Source organism: Leptopilina boulardi, unplaced genomic scaffold (assembly GCF_019393585.1).
Source record: "Leptopilina boulardi isolate dan_hultmark-lab unplaced genomic scaffold, ZJU_Lbou_2.1 LbouV2_31, whole genome shotgun sequence".
NCBI classification, from domain to species: domain Eukaryota; kingdom Metazoa; phylum Arthropoda; class Insecta; order Hymenoptera; family Figitidae; genus Leptopilina; species Leptopilina boulardi.
Window position 1 is genome coordinate 1,297,823 of NW_026137874.1, and position 19,245 is coordinate 1,317,067.

General features: G+C 26.9%; 3 protein-coding genes across 4 annotated transcripts in view; all 3 read right to left on the reverse strand.

Moving 5' to 3' along the window:
* The window catches only part of LOC127283274 (uncharacterized), a 128,394-nt gene extending 123,159 nt beyond the window's left edge, over positions 1 to 5,235 (reverse strand). The window contains exons 1-4 of one of the 2 annotated variants that reach the window (XM_051308012.1): positions 5,089 to 5,235; positions 4,837 to 5,004; positions 1,960 to 2,061; positions 460 to 699 (exon numbers count right to left, since the gene is read on the reverse strand). The gene's annotated coding sequence lies outside the window, so the exon portion shown is untranslated. The remainder of the gene's footprint in view (positions 1 to 459; positions 700 to 1,959; positions 2,062 to 4,836; positions 5,005 to 5,088) is intronic. The other variant, XM_051308011.1, reaches the window with a different exon arrangement.
* Positions 5,236 to 5,686: 451 nt separating this feature from the next.
* LOC127283269 (erythroid differentiation-related factor 1) lies at positions 5,687 to 11,053 on the reverse strand. The gene is made up of 9 exons (XM_051308005.1): positions 10,644 to 11,053; positions 9,453 to 10,485; positions 8,964 to 9,383; positions 8,129 to 8,899; positions 7,865 to 8,044; positions 7,420 to 7,793; positions 7,026 to 7,344; positions 6,603 to 6,921; positions 5,687 to 6,469 (listed from the first exon to the last, which is right to left on the reverse strand). The coding sequence occupies exons 1-9, from the start codon at positions 10,674 to 10,676 to the stop codon at positions 6,331 to 6,333; spliced, it is 3,588 nt and encodes a 1,195-aa protein (XP_051163962.1). The 5' UTR covers positions 10,677 to 11,053; the 3' UTR covers positions 5,687 to 6,330.
* Positions 11,054 to 12,258: 1,205 nt separating this feature from the next.
* On the reverse strand, positions 12,259 to 19,073 carry LOC127283272 (ubiquitin thioesterase trabid). The gene is made up of 8 exons (XM_051308008.1): positions 18,512 to 19,073; positions 16,502 to 17,567; positions 16,155 to 16,433; positions 15,840 to 16,041; positions 15,449 to 15,726; positions 15,137 to 15,366; positions 14,642 to 15,074; positions 12,259 to 13,230 (listed from the first exon to the last, which is right to left on the reverse strand). The coding sequence occupies exons 2-8, from the start codon at positions 17,248 to 17,250 to the stop codon at positions 13,152 to 13,154; spliced, it is 2,250 nt and encodes a 749-aa protein (XP_051163965.1). The 5' UTR covers positions 17,251 to 17,567; positions 18,512 to 19,073; the 3' UTR covers positions 12,259 to 13,151.
* Positions 19,074 to 19,245: the final 172 nt, after the last annotated feature.

A 19,245-nucleotide genomic window follows, 5' to 3' on the forward strand; every position in this document is an offset into this window, starting at 1 on the left:
TATGAGCAAAATAATTAAATCACTTCAATTTTGTCATTAAATAATAATTTATTATCATATTTTGAAAAAAAATAAATATTCCTACCACGAAATTTTGAAAATAGAAAGAAAAAGAGCGATAGAAAAATAGAGAGAGAGAGAGAGAGAAGAGTTGCAACGCGCGTGCTTCGTCGAGTAACTAACCGCGAGGGTTTGCATATTTTACAATGTCATCAGACTTTCTCCAAAGAACAGGAGACCCGAAGAATGAAGAAAAAGGTACACAAAAACGACAAGAAAAAAAAGGGAATATAAAACAACCATGCTCTCGATTTACCATGCTATTTTCAAAAGATTATTTTTTAAATTGACAAAATAAAATTTTTTTTTTTTGCAAAAAATGTGTTAGAAAATTTAATAGTTTGGTTATATTAACCAAATAATTTAATATTAAAACAAAAATTAAGCTAAAAACCTTACCTTATAATGACGAATTCTCAGCTTCAAGGAGATTTTTCTTTCAAAACTAAATAGTCCCCAGAGATCCCTACTTTCAAGTTAAATTTCCATTTAGAAAATGTGAAAAATAACCGTAAAAATAGACCGAGTTCTAAATAGTCTGAAATTGGAGAATCCTGTGTCCTTCCTGATAAGATGTCCCTTTTTCCTTTTGTCCTTATCCTTGAAGTACGTGACACCACAATCCATCGAGGATAGAATCTGCAAAAAAAAATTAAAAGACTGTCAGCGCTGTACTAACATGTAGTTAAAACCTTTAACCGCTCGGTAATATAGAAAACTATAAAAAATTTCATTTCCAAATTTGATAAAAATAAATGTGGCATCGAGACTAAACCTAAACTAATCAAATAACACAAAAATCATAAAAAGTTTTCGAGTCACGTCAAAAATATTTAACTTTAAAATCTCAAAATTTTAATATCGGATTTACGGATTAAAAATATAATTAATTTATCTAATATTGAATAAAAATGTTAACAAAAAATATATTTATCTTTTCAGAGTGATAAAGAAAAAAATTTTTATCTTTCCAAACTTTTTCTATATATATTTAAATATTTAAAATATGTATCCCTGTGGACCAATTTTCTTTTCCCCCCCCCTTTTTTCACGCGAAATATAATTAAAAGTCAAGAAAAAAAATATGTGATTTTTTATCCATATAGAGATGATTCTAAAACCGGATAGAGAGAGACTACTTCACGATTAAATATTGACTTGTGAGATCCATTGTAGAGTTTTGGAAAACTTTACTTCGTATAAAGTGGGGAAAGAGAAATGAATGAGACATATAGATAAGGGGGAAAGCCTTCAGGCAGACTCATCGATCGAGAGACTCTGTCTTGTCTTTTTTGAAATTCCTGTTTACGGATACTCTAGACTTCATCCTCGAGCAAAAGTTACATTAAACATCGATAACCTCAATTTTTTTTGTATGTAATATTTTATAGTTTATGATATCTAAATTTTCGATTAAAAACTAAATTAGTAACACAACTATTAATATAGTAATATAGTATAGAGTAACATAGTAATTAGTAACTAGTAACTATTTTTTCCGGACTTTTTTTCGTTATTGTAAAATAGTTTCTTTTCTAATTATACGGTTTTATAATAAAGAGATTTATGAACTTTTTATAATTCATCATTCTTTTATTTTGACAATTCTATTTCTTTTTTTTTTCATTTCACACATAGAAACAGGTATGTCATGTCGTCGTTACATATTCGGAAAATTTATTACACACCGGTCTGACCACACTCGCAGTTATACTACTATTCCTGATGAACGAACAGTAATATAAGTCAGACATTAACAAACATAAAAATTGAATTGTGACTTTTTTTCAAGAACTAATAAAAAAAAAATTAATTATTACAGAAATTCCCTTATAAAATATAAAAGAATCATTTAATCTCTTCATATTAAGTTAAAAATTTGGGAAAAAAAAGACTCACCTATCGGTGAATCCTTTGTGAGAAATATGATCTCTTTCTTTTTTTTTGCACTTCTTCGCAGATCGAGAACAATGTCCATCGTCTTCTTCATTTGGACATTGACTGAAAAATAAAAAAAAATTTTTAATTAAAATTCATTTTTATAATATGTTTTTTCTAAAATTCAATTTCCGGGTATAATATGGCGAGAATGAAGAAAAGTGACATTAGGTAAAATATTGTCTCATGGCTAACTCGAAATAATTTAGTTACGATGGCTCGTTCCCGACGCTCTGGCTTGTTATACAGCAACCGCAAAACCCTCCCTATATATCCAATCCGCGTGTCTTGTTTACGATGGCCAACGCCATTTACAACAATAACGCCTATATTGCTCGCCAAAATGCTTTGCTCTGATAATTCAGAGAATTATCAACGACTTTAATAATCCCTTATAATTCAACACTCAAGTTTACAAATTATTAAATTTTTCAAATTTTTATAATAAAATTATCCCCTCTCGTTATTAAATAAAAAAAAGAATCTCTTTTTTTCATGATCAAAAATTTATAATTTTATCTGTTTTTTTTTTTTTTTTTCATAAGAGTGGTTATGACAATAATCTTTCGTATTTCTGGATTCGAGATGCAATTTCGCCACGAAACAGTAGTTATTGTTTCTTGCCGTTTCCCGGTGATAAATCAAATCGACGATTTTCAGTTCTACAAATGGTCACGTAGTGCAATTCCCCCCTGTAATATCGCAAACGTATAATCTTAATTTTTTTTTTCTCTTCCCTTTTTTTGTTACCTTATGCAATCTTGAATGAGAGGCAGGATATTGCTGTCTCTCACACAGTTGTTTGCTTACTTATCTAAATTCCAATTATTTTATTTTAATTGTTATATATAAAAATTTGATTTTAAATATTCTTTGAATTTTTATAAAAACTTTGGTTTATAAAAAAAAGTAAAAAAAATGCAGAATTGGACGCATAAAAATATAGTTTTAAAAGTAAGAAAATTAAATTTTTAGAGCAAATTTCATATACTAACGGCGCATCAAGAAGAATAGCTTAATTTCATTTTAAAATGAGGACAAAGTTTGTAAAGTCGAAAATTGAATTATAAATTTATCTTTATTTGTTTCACTTTCTGAAATAAGCCAGTTTATATGTATATTTTGTTATCGCGTGTTTTTTTTGCAAAATATTATTTTTTTAAATTCTAATACTTTTTTTAAAAATAAATTTTCAATGAAATAATGTACTTTAATTATTTTTGGCTGAATAAAGAATAAAAAAAAATTATAAAAACAGACTTTAAAGATGCATATATTGAACATTATTTTCTCACATTCTATATACACATAAAGTGCATTATATATACATATAATACATATTCGTGCATAAATTTTATAGTTATACGGTACTATTAACCCTCAACGGCCCTCTAAAGGTGAAACTTAGGACATGATCGCAACGAGACCATTTATAAAACCGAGCACGCACCGCCTGTTTATTCGAAATTCAGCACATCCAGGCTACCACGTTCCAATTTCTGAAAAGCTGTAATTTATGCGGATCTTCTTTTTTTTGTAACAGAACTTTCATTCAGATTTTAAAATATATATAGCAAAATAGTCTATTCGCAAAATAAAATGGAACATAAAGTCATAAATTGATCTATATTTTGTATTAATTATATTAAAATAATATTGTGGAACTTGTAATAAAAATTATTTTTATAAAAATCATTCAACCCCGATTCAAAAAAGTTAAAGCTACTTTTTAAAAGTTTTAATCTCTTTATATATAATATTAATTTTCCTGTTTTATATTATAAAGTTTTTAATAAAATTAAAAAGTTTATAAAATATATAATTAGAACTATAACTCATTTCAAAAACTTTAATAACAAAAAAAAATTGAATCAATTAATTGTCTTTCGCTGTTATAGATAAATTTTTAAATCTAAATTTTTAGAAATATATAAACAATTTTTTTTTATTTAAATAATCAGTTACTTGACTATTATCAAATAAATATTTACTTGAACCAAATAATTTTTTTATTTGAATTAAATAAACTATATTTGAACCAATGATTTCTGTATTTGAAAAAATACCATCTCAAAATAATAATTATTTGATACAAATCAATATTTACTTTATAATAGTCATGTAACCGATTTATTTGAATCAGATAAATTTTTTTATCAACTTAATTTTGAAAAAAAATTATTACTAATTTCACTAATTAATAAAGAAAACTTCAAAAAAAAATTATAAATTGTTTTAAATTAAAAAGTGGAAATAGTAGAAAACTATTTAAAACGAATATATTAAGTATTAATATCAATCAAATTATGATCACATTAAATCAGCATAATTGATTACCGAAAAATAATTTTCCCACTACTAAAAAATTATATTTTTACAACTATCATCTTTAAAATACTTTTAAACAATTTTAATAATTAATTTTAAAAAATGCAATATTTGAGGTTATAAAGTATAGCGTCAGTAACCTCATAATTATAAAATTTAATTATAATTATTCAATAAAAAAAATTTTCCATATACAAAAGTTATCAAACATTTAACGACTTAACCTATAATATTTTAGTAATCATGGTAATCATTTTGGTTTTACTTGTCTATAAAGATACCATAAATGAGCAAATTTCTCTTATTTCTTTAAATTTACACAAAAAAAAATCGTAAAACAAATGTCGAAAATAAATTTTTAAACATTTTTATAACAGGCAAACATATTTCGTTATAGACGAAAATAACCAGTAAGATATCAATTTGCCATTACAGCAAACAATAGAAAATATGTTACAATTTATAAAATTTTATAAATTTTAAAAAAACTATTAAATATTTTGTACTCACCGATTAACAATGTTGAAACACGAAAAATATGTTGAGAAAATTTTGTGGCAGTGTTTCCCTCCAAAAGTTTCAAAGACATGACGCCATCTTGAAAATTTTTTGCGAATTCTTTTGTTGGTTAGAAATCAACATATTTACACTTTTATGAACTTGCAGACTTGTCATTCACTGAAATATTATTTAATAAATGATAATAATCACTTTCTTACAAAAAATATACGTTTATATCTGTAAATAAAAGGAAAAACTTACTTTCAATGTGAAAAATGAGGAGCGCGATGTGATCACAGGCAAGTCCGGGAGAAGAGTGAACTGCTTGCCAAAATGGCTGCCAACAATCGCATCACACAATCTCAAAAACTTCATTATTATTTTAAAATGTTCTTCTTATTTCGATTGTTAATAAATAATTAATCATAATTTTAAAATCAAATTTCATTTTCATTAATTAATTACTTAGAAAACAATCATAGGAAATAATATAGAAGAAACGAGAATTGAGTATTTTTGTTAGGTTGGTACTTGAAAAAAGAGCGCGAAAAATTTGAATTCTCTTTTAAAAAATTCATTCTGAAAAGAATAAAATAAATTGCCTTTGTCAATTTAAATATGGAATTAAAAATTGTCATTATAATAAAAAATATTAACAATATAATAATAATTAAAAATAAATAAGAAAAAATAAAATTAAAAAGAAATAAGAAAAAATTAAATTAAAAATAAATAAAAAGAAATAAAATTAAAAATAAAGGGTTTAGAATTTGATTTAAATTTATAATTAAAAATTATTTTCTTGCAAAAGCATAATTTAAGTCACTATTATTTAATAAATAACTCTTAATTAAAACAATTGTTTAATATAAAAGTTATTCTACTTTTTTATTATTGATATTGGAAACCATCTTTCGAAAATAACAAGAAGCTGCACTATTTCTATTTTTCACAATATAAATTAGCTGTATCATAAATAATGTTTCATCGATATTTACATTATAAGAAAATGTCAAGTATCACATTGACACTGATCACAGTCATTACAACCTTGAATATTTAAAAGTAGTAATTAAATAATTAAAAAGTAAAACATAAAAATAAAAATAATTATTGTTTAAAAGGAACGTTAGTTTTCGCAATTCTTAGATTCTTTTTGCAATTTTTTTTTCTTTTTAAGTATGTCGCAATAAATCTACTCCAAAAGATTTTTCTCATCTCTGAATAAAAGAAATGAAAATAAAAAAAAGTATTTGAAAAAAATGCAAATTAACAAATTATTATAGTATTTTTTTTTTTTTAACTTTTTGAAAAAGTTTCTTTTTTGTTGCACGTTGCAATAAATTCTTTTCCGGATAAGTTATCTTTCTTTTAAAGTAAAAAATAATAAAGTAATTAAAAGTCGTACTTGAAAAAATAGAAAATAATATATACCCAAACATTTAAAAAATTCTTCGATTGTTTGCAAAGTTTTTTTTGCCGTAGCGTTGCAGTATTTTTTCCTTATACTAAATCTGAAATTATTTCTTCGATTTTTTGTAAAGTTTTTGATATATGTTTTAATAAATCAATGCCAGAATACTGTTCTTGCCTCAAAGCCAAACTGTAGCACTGCTTATACAAATCCACACGATTTTCGGACCTAAACAAAAAAAAAAAAAATAAGTTTCATTAACAAAAATTGTAGTTTATTTTTAATATAAAAGTACATTTAATATTTTTTTAAATTGAAAATTAAAAAAAATCCTTTTTTACGTAATTAATATTTTACTCACTCTTTTTTAAGGCATGAAACGTTTTTATTATTCAAATTAAGTTTTGTTAATGATCGTAATATGAACTGTAATCTCTTTTCAAGTAAATTTATCAAACTTTCTTCATTTTCAATTTCTTTTTTCTCCTCCATTTTTTGTTCATTTTCCGTATTATCATCAATATTATTTTCATTATTGACAATTTTCATTTTTTCATTCTCCTTAATTTGCAAATCATTTTTATTCTTCTCATATAAAATATCTATAGCTGCTCGACACTGTAAAATTATTTTAAGTCCATTCTTATACGCTTTAAGCTTACTATTAATCGCCGTGGTTACTGTAAAAAGAAGATAAAATATAAAATATTTATATAAATATTAAACTGTTTTTTTTTAGTTTAAAAAAATATATTTTTGTTTTTGTAAATGGAAAAAAACTTACTTTCCGCCTGATATTCAGTTAATGCCACTCTTTTTAATTGTACACTCAAGAACTCATTAGTTTGCTCTAAAGTGAGAAATAGTTTAGCTGCCTTTTCATAATTTAATTCACACAATTGTAAACTTTTTTTTCGCTTAGCACTGTCAATTTGTGCATCTACTTTTGTGTATACTCTATGATAAAGTGATGCCAATCTTTCTTGAATTGTAGCCATTCGAAATTGATAAATTGGCAGACGAGTGCCGGAAAATTTTGTATCACAAAATTTTAATGCTTTATTTAAAATTTCTACAACTTCTCGTTCCAATTCTTCTTCGCTCTATAAAAAAAAACAAATATTTTATATTGTAATTTATTAAATAATTATATCATACTAATTATAATAATAAAATACCTTATTTTCAATCTCGGGGGAATCTTGTAAAAGTGTTGCCATGAAATACAGTGTCGTTGATAATTCCCAAGTCACATTGTCCCAAATTTCACGATTACATTTTCTAAATCCAAGAACTTGAAGTGCTTTTTGATAGCATACAACAGCTTTTTCATAATAATGACGTTCCGCCGATCGTTCTTTAACTTGAACATGAGCTTTCGATCGCATTAAACGTCCAATATTTGCATGCAAAAGAGCTTGATTCGCCTCATCGTGAACTGCTTCGAAAGTTTTTAAACCAGCCTCTAAATGAGTTTTTGAGAGTTCAAAAAAAGCTGCTACTTCCGTGTTAGAAGAATTTGAATCTTCAATTTCTGACTCACAAGATAGTTCTAAAAATAAATTATTATTTATAGAATTTTAATTAAATTTTTAATTATCGTAAAAAGCAAATAAAACTTACCAGTCGCTTTATTTAAATATAAAACGCCAAGTTCATTATGAATATTTCCCACTCTTTTTAAAAGATTATTTCGATCCACATTAGGTTGCTGTAAAGCCAATGCTTTTTCGTAACATTTATAAGAATCAACAAATGTACTTTCTTTACTCTCAAATTTTTTAGGCAGTAATTCTACTTCACCTGGAAAAAAAGACAAATATATTATTCTCACCATTTTAAAAATAAAGACACATTTTTTTTTGGTAATATAAAAAAAAATCTTACAATTTTCCAATTCTTCTTGAGAGAAAATATCGTCAATAATTCGAGTTGTTTCATTTTTCATTTTATAATCATTTCTATGTTTCTCGACATTTTTCCAATCATGAACGGTCATTGAACCACAATCGCCAGCTCTTCCCAAAAAATAACTCATCATATTCTCATTATTAATCCAACAGAATGATGCCAATATTTTTTGACAACGCAAAACTGCTGCAATGTAACACAAAGCGGCACCATAATTTTTACTTGAATATTCATATTCTGCCAATACACCAATTGTTAATGAAGCCTTTTCATAGAGTAGAGTTTTTAAATGAGCATTCCAACTTAAATTATCACTTTTTTTTGGTGCTTGCCATGTTGGAAGAGTTTCTGGCTTACAAAGCAATGTTCTCGATGTTTCTTCTAATTCATCAGTTTTAAGAACATTTTTTTCCGCTTTTTTCTTCTTTTGTTTAGCCTTCTTTTTATTATGACTTGGACTATTATTTTGAACATTTGATGTTTCATTTTTTGTCGTAATATAAGGCAATGGAATTGCTTGAAAAGGATTAGCCATTTGTTGAACATCCTCTGACTCTCTTTGTTTCTCCTTTTGATTTTTTTCCTCACTTTGTTGATCCTCATCAAATGCATCTTGAATTGGAAAATATTTAAGACACTCGAGACCACTTGCAATATGTTCCAAGGCTATTTTACATCTTTCTTCAACTGTTCCAATAATTGGAGGTGGTTTATATTTGAATTCCTCATATTCCGGTTGTTCTTTAACTGTAAAAAAAAAATAGAATTAAAAAAATATTCAAAAGGGTTTTTGAATTTTTAAAAAACTTACTTCTCGTTAATGTTAGAGATTTAATAGCCGCGCTGACATCCTCTTCCATTTTATCAGACTCTTTATCACTCTCGTGAGATGAATATGTATCACTTTGAGTATCATCGTCGTCATTTTGTTCTGTTAAATCAGGATTAACAGGATTAGTTCCAGCTGGAACGTATAAATCAGATAACATATAATGCGCTGATGTTACAATTTGAGGATATTTCTCTTTATCAAGTAACTGAATGCAATTTTTCAATAGCATTCTTATTGTCCCACGATTTTTAATATAGTCCGAAGAATATTTCATATTTCGTGCAACACGATAGAGTAACATTGCAACGGGAACAGTGAATGGACTTTGACCCTTGTCATCATTCATTTCACTGCAAAGAGATGTCAAATCATACAATTTCACAACATCGTCATCTTTACCTGAAAAAAAAAATAAACAAAGTATGTTTTTGCAAAGTAAAAAAATTTCCTTGTAAATAATTTAATTACCCTTAAATAACCAATAAGTATGACCGGCCTTTGTAACATTATTCTTTAAGAAACTTAAAATATTTTGTGCAACATCTCTAACGACTTTGGGACTAAATTTAGCATCCTCTAAATTTGGCAAATCCTCAGTTTTAATTAATTCATATTTCTGTACAATCCCATCAAGATGATAACACATAATAACTTCAGGCACATTACTCATAAGATTATCCAGCCAATAATCTATTCCTGTCAGAACACTAATTGGTTTTGTCATATCTCTAAGTCTTAGACTAATACAAGGATGAGTTGGACCACCAAATATTGGCATATCAGTGCCAATTAACATTTGAATATTTTCAAATGTCCAAAGAACATTACGTGCAAAATTATGATTACAATTTGGATCTGGCAATTCTTGTTCACGTGGTGGTTCAGGTAATGATTGTTCAACATTTCTATCTGGCAATTCTGGCTTTTCATCTTGTTCCTTTTTATCAGCAAGAACAAGTGAATGATAGAGAAATTTTGAAACTAAATTTTTCTGTTGCAATGTATTTCTACTTGATTTATGAAAAAGACGTTTCTCCTTGTGACCAAGATTTTGAAAAACTTGTTCGCATACAAATTTCTTTAGCCATTCCCAATCGCTTTCGGCTTGTCTTAATAAATATCGATGAACATCAAAATCATCTAAAAGAAGTGTATTTTCAATACGATGTACAACCATTGAAATAACACCATGACTATAAGGCATTTTTAAAAGTTTTTTTATATTTTCCGCCTCTGATACAACGTCGACTTCGCCAACACAATCGGGAAACATGTGCGCCATACGAAAACTCGAGAAACTTCTGCTTTGCGATGACCAGTCGCTTTGAAGGCCATAACTTTCGGCTGAACTGCTTAACCAATTGCTGGGTGGTAAATTTAAATTTGTATTGCATTGTAATTCAGCAAAAGTCGCTGGATTTTGTACTGCTGAATATTTAACAACTGCCGTTGATTTTACTGGTTTTTTCGGTGAATCTGGAGCATTCTCCGACACTTTTGACTGAAAAAAAACAATTCAATTGAAAAGGCTATATGCAATGAAGTATGAAATAAAAAATACACCAAAAAAAGAACAGAATAAAAATGAGGTGTAAAAAGAAATAAATTTTACAAAAAAAGAAACAACTATCAATGCAATAAATAAAAATATAAACTCACAGCGTCAACGTGTAAATCTGATTCTTCAGACATTTCTACAAACTACATAATTCGTTGTGACAATAATAAATCTTAAAAGTAGTTATTTTAATAACTTAATAAAAAAAACCACTAGAACCTTGAAAGGTTCTTTAATAATTGATATTTTAATTCTCTTGTAAATTTTATAGTTTTACCATATATAGGCAGAAATAATCACAATCGTCAAAAATAAATATAACCTCAAATATTTTCGTTTACAAAAATACACCAATTTTAAACATATAATACAAAAAATTTATTAAGTCACTATGCAGAAATTAAATAAATATTCACTTTGTGAATCGAACAATATATAAATATTCGTAATCGTCAAAAGAAAATTAAATTATGTTTAAATATTTATGAGAATATGTATATGTCCATAAGCCCTGAGCACAACTAATTTGCAAACGTGTTACATGAGATAAAAAAGGACACTAATACATTCTCGAAGTTATTGTGCATAGGGCTTAATATCCGAGCGGTAAAATTTAAATTTAAAAAAAATTAAAAACCCTAATACAATATTTTTACAAATATTTTATAAATAATATAAATAAAATTAATAAGTATTTACATTAATATTTAAGTATAAATAAAAAAATATAAATCATTCTATAATATTTGTATTACTTCAGTATTATAACAATTTAATTATAAATAAATAATAAAATCAAATAAGGAAAGAAATGAAAAAATAGCAAATTTTCCAGAATGTTAAGTCAGCTGATTTTTTTTTATTATATATAATAATTATAATATAGTAATTATAATAATAATCAATCGTCATTTAGAATTATTTTACATCGATATATTATTCAATATATTTCATTTCATATATCTCTATGTTATTAATATATATATATATATTTTTTTTTTATTTATTTATATATAGACTTCTATTTGTTTCAATCTTTTTTTTTCATTTTTTTTTAATTCTTTTGAATTCTTTTACTGTATCACCTGTCAAGCAACATACACTAAATTGGACAGAAAAACTTCTAGATTTTTTTTTTAATTTCGCTGTTTCAATTTTTTTTTTTTTCTTACAATATTGTAAACTTTAAAAAATTAAATAACAAATATATGGATGGACCACCCAAGGAGACACGATTTAATTTAATTTATTAATTATCTAGATTATCATTTAAATTGTATCAGAAAGAATTTTTCTTTGATTTGCATATTTTTTTTTGCAGATCCAAGACAGTAAAAGATTATAATTATATATTTCTTTATCTAATTATAATTGAAAAAATTGAAAGTGCTAAAAGGACTAGACGCTATATTGTAGAAATAGTATAGAGAATATGGAGACTAATGTACACGGCAAATAAAAAAAAATTATATAAATAATAAAAATAACAACAAATTTGCAAAACAAATGTCCCCTTATCTCTTTTTGTACTTTTTTTCTGATTCGGCAATTACAGCATCTAGACGTTTCGATTTTTTCATACATCTCAATTTTAAAATAAAAATCATTTTTATTTTATTTTAATTTTGATAATTAAATGCTGAACATTTTTTTTTTAAATTATATCATATATAACAATAGGACATGAGATTAATTCAATTTCTTTTAACAGTAAAATTTAAGACACACTCTTTAAATTTTATTTATAAATTTTTGTCCTACCGTCGAATTCTACTCCAACGAATTTTTTTTTTTTTCATTAACAATAACTACTTTAAAAAGCTTTGTTACCTAAACATTTTTAAATTATAAATATTTATCTTCAACAAAAACGTACATTATAATCGAAAAAACAATTTTTTTTTTGTTTTCACTCTTTCTTTAAACGAAAAGACTGTAATTGACAACATTTTCTCTACAAGTTTTGTTTTTAAAACGTATTGTTTTCTTTTTACACATAACTTTCGATTTCTCTCAAACATTTATAATAAACAAATTTAAAAAAAAATTTTCTTCTCGAAAACTCGTCGATACTATATAAGAGAAATAATTTCCTAAATCATGAGAGAGCTGAACTAGGAAAAAATGTCTCCTTAAAGCTAAAAAATATAAATTACAATTCAAGCATATTTTAAATGCTACAAAATTTTCTAGGAAAAAAAATATTATGCGACTTTTTAAAGTATTTTTCAATTATCCTGAAAAATTTGTTTTCAAATACTATTTAATTTTTTAAGGAAAAACATTTGAATTTAATTTAAAAATAAAAAATTTTTTATCGATTATTTCGACATTTTACAAAACAAAAAAAAACATAAAAGCCCGAATCAATAGGAATTCGTGCTTTATTCATTTATGTTTCAGAGTTTTTTGAAAAAACCCTGTGTGCTTTACTGCGTGATAAACAAAAAAAATTTATCATCAGTGACGAGTCATATGATCATTGATCAAATATTGCTGCCTTAAATCTCTTTTTTTTTTTTCAAGTTGATTAAAATGATTGACAGAAAATAAAGAAATTTTCTTTATTACACTTTGGCTAAAATCTTGTCTCAAGAAGAAGCTTTTTGTTACTCATCTTCCGTATCACCATCGCTGCTATAATCCTGAAGTGTTGCTGCTCTTGAAAATGGTGCGTTATTCGTCTGACTAAACAAACAAAACAAAGAACACATCCTTTTATCGCTCCTGATTTTTATTTTTTTTTAAATTATTGTTTTTATAATCTTAATTTTTATTAAATTCACATTATTTTTTTTTAAATATTCTTTCTCTAAAAAGAAAGGAAACAAAAAAAACAAATAATAGAGAATAAAACGGAAAAGTAAAGTTTTTCAAAAATGAGCAAAATAAATTTAAAAGTACAAATCTCTTTTCTGGGACCCCACATCATTACGAAATAAATTCGCAAATTATTTCATTTTAATTTATTCTCGAAAATATTTATTTAAACAACGACCAAACCAATAATTAATAATAAAAATCAACAATACACTTCTGTTAAATTAGACATTATTTTTATGTCGATATAATACAATTTTTTTCCTCGATACAATCTTGCAATAAAGCGCAATAATTTTTTTTTTGTTCTTTTAAATTTTTTAAAGTGTATGCGGGAATAGCAAATGATAAAATAAAATTAAATTGTTCATATAAAAAAAAACAAAATTTGAAAATGACTTTTATCATCTCTTCTAGCAAATTAAAATGTCAAAATGGCATAAAAATCTCCAACTTTTCCCGCTTACTCTTCATAACGATAAATTAATAAAATAAAAAAAAAGAAAATTACAATATTTCGCGCGTGACAATAATTTAAATTCAAAATAAAAATTTCAATAGTAACATAAAATATCGAAATTAAAGATATTCTTCATGTTTATTTTTAAAACTTCTCTCATTTTCACTCATTCTCTCTCTCTATTCTTTACATACATGTATAATATATTAAGACCAAAATATTTTGTTACAATTCTATCCTAGAATTTAATAGAATTTGGTGCTAGGCATTTTTTTCTTTTTTTAAAATATTTTACAACATTTTTATATATTTTCCTTTTTCTTTTAGATTTGTAAAAACTTTTTAAGTTTCAAATCTTGTCTATATATGGTTTTAATACACAAAATATTCCGTCTTAAAAATTGTTTTTCAAGCAGACTAGATTTCTACAATTTTGAATTAAAAAAAAAATATATATATATATCTCACACTCGCCGTTAATTCAAATTCGCTGCTTATAAACTAAAAAAAAAAAGCTTTCTACTAAACATATTGAAAAAAATACGACGATATGTTAAAGCTATATTCTTAAATTAACTATAAAGATTAACGCAATGCTCAACTTATACCTTTAAAAAGATTTACAAAGAGCAATCACCAAAAGAAAAATATTCACTTAAAATAGAAATAATAATAATAAAATAATAATAAAATAATATAATAATAATAATAATAATATAATAAAAATATTTTTAAAAAACAAAACAAAAATAGTAATCTTTAAGATTACTTTCAACAATTTTTGTTCAATTGCGAAAAAAATAGATGTTAATTACTCACGCTAATCTCCGATAATGATTGAGCCATTCCTCAAGCATCTGAGCGACAAGAAGTGGCCTTTTGTGAAGTTTTTGTTGCGCAACCAAAATACCGCCTTCAGTGGTACAAACATCAAGCCATTGTTTTAAAATATTTTCCTCGCGCCCCATTTCCTCGGGACTAAGAAAATGTATTGGAAGTAATTTTCTCTCTCTATCCATGAGTGGCATAAAGGTCGTTTGTATTTGTATTTGTAGCTGTTGAATTGGACTATTTCCACCACCAATACCAGTTGCGTGTGATGCTAAAGGCGGTATTCTTGATGATGAATATGGTTCAATAGGCACCAATGCTGAAAAGTGACCTCGCGTATAGCCCAAAGCAATAGGTGATCTTATGCAAAATGAAGGCTCCCATAATAATGGTAAATAAACACCTTCGAATCTTGCATATCCTAGAAAAAGAGAAAAATATTAATTATTCGCCCAAAAAATAAATAAAATAAAATAAACTCACCTATATCTTCACCACGAAAACTCTTGACGTATTTGACACCGTAAACAATTATCGGCCGCCTTAAAATATGGGCCAATGTAAACACATGTAATTGCTCTAAAGCACTTCCCGGTTGAGCTGCAGTTGCCAATAAATTTTCCCAATCTTCCTGCCATTGAGTTTCTTCTAATGTAAAGTCTAACATTCTTGACGCTTGTGATGCCTCATATTCTCGCCAACGTGGATAAAAGCTGAAATTTTGTTTTTAAATTAAATTTCAAGGATTTTTATAATTATATAAATAAATAAATAAATTTCTTTTTAAAAACTCACAATTGTCCAGCTTGTTGTAATGTATCAGCGAGAGCTCTTCGAAGAGCATTATCTCTATCGAAAACACCCCAAGTTGCTTGCATTACAGAATCCAATAGACAATCACCCGCTGATCTATTCCATAAAGCATGCAAACGACTTCCCAATCTTTCAGTTATTTCTAAAGACCAATTTAAAGCTGGCGGTTCACCTCCACCACCTTCAAGTTGTTGTTGTGCTTCTCTATCCAAAAGTTCCTCCAACATTTGCTCCTGAACAATACTCGGCAAATCTTCCACCTTAATTTAAAAACATTTTTCTATTTTATTTTATTCTTTTTGATTGAAAGTTGAAATTAAATCTATTAATTTTTAAACTTTAGTAGATTTCAAAGAAAAATAAATTAACGAACCTCGGCAGGCAGAGAAAATGTGGCCATATCTGTGACAAAATAGCATGGAATTGAACCCTTTCGTAATCGAATACTATTCATCACGTGTCTACGTATTTGAGCAGCCAAATCTGGTGCAACATAACTTGGTACTCTCTTGATTCCTGAACCAGATCCTTCGATTTGTGACAATAATGTTGCTAGAATATCTTCTCGTTGAAATCTAAACGGAAATTTTAATTTTAATTTCGAGAATGAGACATTAAAATTTTAATTATATTATAAATGTAGAAAAAAAAGTGTGCTGAAAGGCAATAGAATAAATAAAATAGTAACCTGATTGCCAAATGAACTAGAGTGTGTCCCACATCAAAAGCGCTGCTTCTATTTAACAATAAAACCTCGGAATGCGTTAATTGACGAGCAGGATCACCGCCACTGGCCAAATAAGCCTCAACAGGTGTATTATCGCCCTCAACGATGCCGAGACATGCATTCAACCAGCACCAATCAGCACGTCTAAATTGCTTGAGTCTACGTTCGTAATCGCAATTATTTGGTGACTGAGGCGTTGGAAGACTGTCGTTTCTGCTCTCGAATCTATGAGAACTCCGGCTGTAATATTTAAAAAGAAAAAAAACATTAATTATCTATTTTTATTTATTTTTTCGTTAAATACGAACCTTCTGGCAATTGCCAAATTTTCATCACGTTGATGAACATAAGGCGTATGTGGAGGTGATGGTAAACCCCTCTGGCTGTGTTCTCTTTCTGGACTTGGTAAAATAAGACCTAAATTAGTTGACGATTTATCCCTACGATCTTTTTCAATTTTTTGATGACCACACATAACGCATTTTGTTGATTTTGGCCAATTTTCATAAGTACAAATAAAACATGACCATTTCTCAGCAACTGCATTCGATGGATTACTATAACGTTCGGGATGTAAATTTATTGCTGGTGGATTAAGTTGTGAATTTGATCCAGTTTTTGATGATGGAGGTGGTGGTGGTGGTGGATCACCGAGTCTTAATGGCGCTAATTGCTCATGAAGATTTGATGCTATTGAATGTACTGATTGTGTATTACAATTTGGTTTACGATTACCACATTGAACGCAACGTGGTGTATTTTGATAATTAAGATAGGTACACATATCGCAGGACCACTTACCACCAGAGGGTACATTTTGACTACAATTTTGTGTGTCTACATTATATGAATCGGTTGAATGTGGTACTGGACCTGATGCAACACTCGAACACGATCTTTGTGGACTTGGATTTCTCAAACGATAAATATCTTCACCGAGAAGTGGTTTTGCACCACGGCACATTGTACATTTTAATGATGATGGCCAATTTTCATATGTACAATATTCACAGGTCCATTTTGACTCTGTCTCTTTAAGCCGGCTATTCATTTTCATTGATTTCAAAATTTATTATTTTCTTTTATATAAATTTTTATTCTCTTTATTATTTTTACTTTTAAGCGAATAAAATATTTACTTTTTTTCTCTCACACTGTGGAAGTGGCCTGGATTTATTATTATGTATTAGGCAATTTTTTTAATTTTAGCAACAAAGAATTTTCTTTTTTCTCATAAAGAAGGAAATCTTTGAAGCTTTCTTCAGTGAGTGTACTTGAATTCTGCATTTGTTATATAATAAAATTTACATTATGTGGCAGACATTTTGTTCGGAATTTCAAATATTTCAATGTAGTTGTCACTTTCAATTGAAACTGAAACCAATAATTGTAAGATTTTTTAATGTAAACAAAAGATCGGAAATTAATAGATACATTAGTAAATCTAAAATCAATTTTTTTTTCTCACTATTATCTACTGATCACGTTGCGATAATTATAATTGAGCTTTGACACTATATAGATTATAGAATTTTTCATTAAAATCCACATTTCGTCAAAAAAAAAAAAAATAAATAAATCGAAATTTTGTAATTAATAAACAAATGTAAATAATTAAAATAATAATAATTCTATTTATATTATTTATTTTTTGAATTCTCACATCAATTACACCAAATAATTATCTATTATTTCTCACTAACTACAAAATTATATTTATATAAAACAAAATTAACGTTAATAATTAATCACTTCTACAACGTAAAATTTATAAATAATCAATTAATATATAATCAAAATCTTTATTTTTAAATGTAAAACTTTCATAATCGATTACAGAACGAATTTATGAAATTAAAATCAAACGCACCTAACCTCAAATATTAAAGATACACATATATAGATATAGACAGTTATTGTTTCTTCCCTCCAACTCTTTTTTTTTTGATTAAAAATACAATATTGACAATCAATTTCAATACACTATGAAATAATATTAAAATTCTAGATTTTTTTACAATTTTAAAAAATTAACTAGGCGTAAAAAATTATTATAAATTAGTTTATGAATATATTATACACAAATAACTGAATTATATGGGATATGAATTTCGTAAATTAAAGATACGACGAATCAACAATAACAGCTCCTGACAAATATGACCCATTTTAATATTTCTTGCGCATCACATAAACGAAATTTATTAATGGAATTTATAATGATTTTCCATACTATATTCAATATAGTGTCAAAAAACAATTCGAAATTGACCCTGAATTCTATTCTAATTAGAGAGAAACTTTTTTTTAACACTAACCTTGAATGCAATAGGCAGGTATCCGAATGATTGTAAATGTCGAAGTTAAAAAAATCGACAAGGTAATGAAGTTAATAAAAAGAAGAAGATGAAGCTGATGAAATCAGGAAGAGTTTGCTGTGGGCTGGGCAAAAACTAGAGTTGTTTGTATTTATCCAAAAAGAAATTTGTCACATTTGCAGAATTACTCTCCTGTAATAAAGGTGAAATTGACGTATAAAGCAAAATAAGACGACGTAACGCAGTGATCAATTGCAGAAACAGGAACATCAACAATGACTTTAAAAACGCGTAATTCTTTTCATAGATGGAAACTTGTACCTTTTGTATACAGAGAAACGATAGAAACTAACGGGCCACCACCAACGTACCGCGAGCTCGTCAATCGAGCGGTACGAACTCGAACAACAGAGGCAATAAACATCGATACACAAACTCACAGCTCTCAAAAAAAAAAAGAGACACACTTTTCCTCTCGTCTACACGCCGCACCACTCCTCTGATCTTTCTCACTCGATCTTTGTCTTCTCTACGAAATGGCCATTATCGTCTTTCCTTTCGCGTCAAAGTAGGTTTGCTTTCGATATAGTCATCCACAAACAAGCACTGCTACCAACACTTATCACTCTTGACATTTTTATTTATTTTCTCCACCTTGTTAAAATAATTTTAAAATACAATTACATTTAATTAACTCCTATTAAATAAGAACAATTTTTTATATCTCTTACTTT

Coding starts and splice junctions, on each gene's coding strand:
- LOC127283269 (XM_051308005.1), bottom strand. CDS start 10,676: ATGTCTGAAGAATCAGATTTACACGTTGACGCT. Junction 7,345..7,419: donor CCCCCGAGATTGAAAATAAG/GTATTTTATTAT, acceptor TTTTTTTTATAG/AGCGAAGAAGAATTGGAACG. Junction 6,922..7,025: donor AACTGAATATCAGGCGGAAA/GTAAGTTTTTTT, acceptor TTCTTTTTACAG/TAACCACGGCGATTAATAGT.
- LOC127283272 (XM_051308008.1), bottom strand. CDS start 17,250: ATGAAAATGAATAGCCGGCTTAAAGAGACAGAGTCAAAATGGACCTGT. Junction 16,042..16,154: donor CTAGTTCATTTGGCAATCAG/GTTACTATTTTA, acceptor ATTTCCGTTTAG/ATTTCAACGAGAAGATATTC. Junction 15,727..15,839: donor CATTTTCTCTGCCTGCCGAG/GTTCGTTAATTT, acceptor TTTTAAATTAAG/GTGGAAGATTTGCCGAGTAT.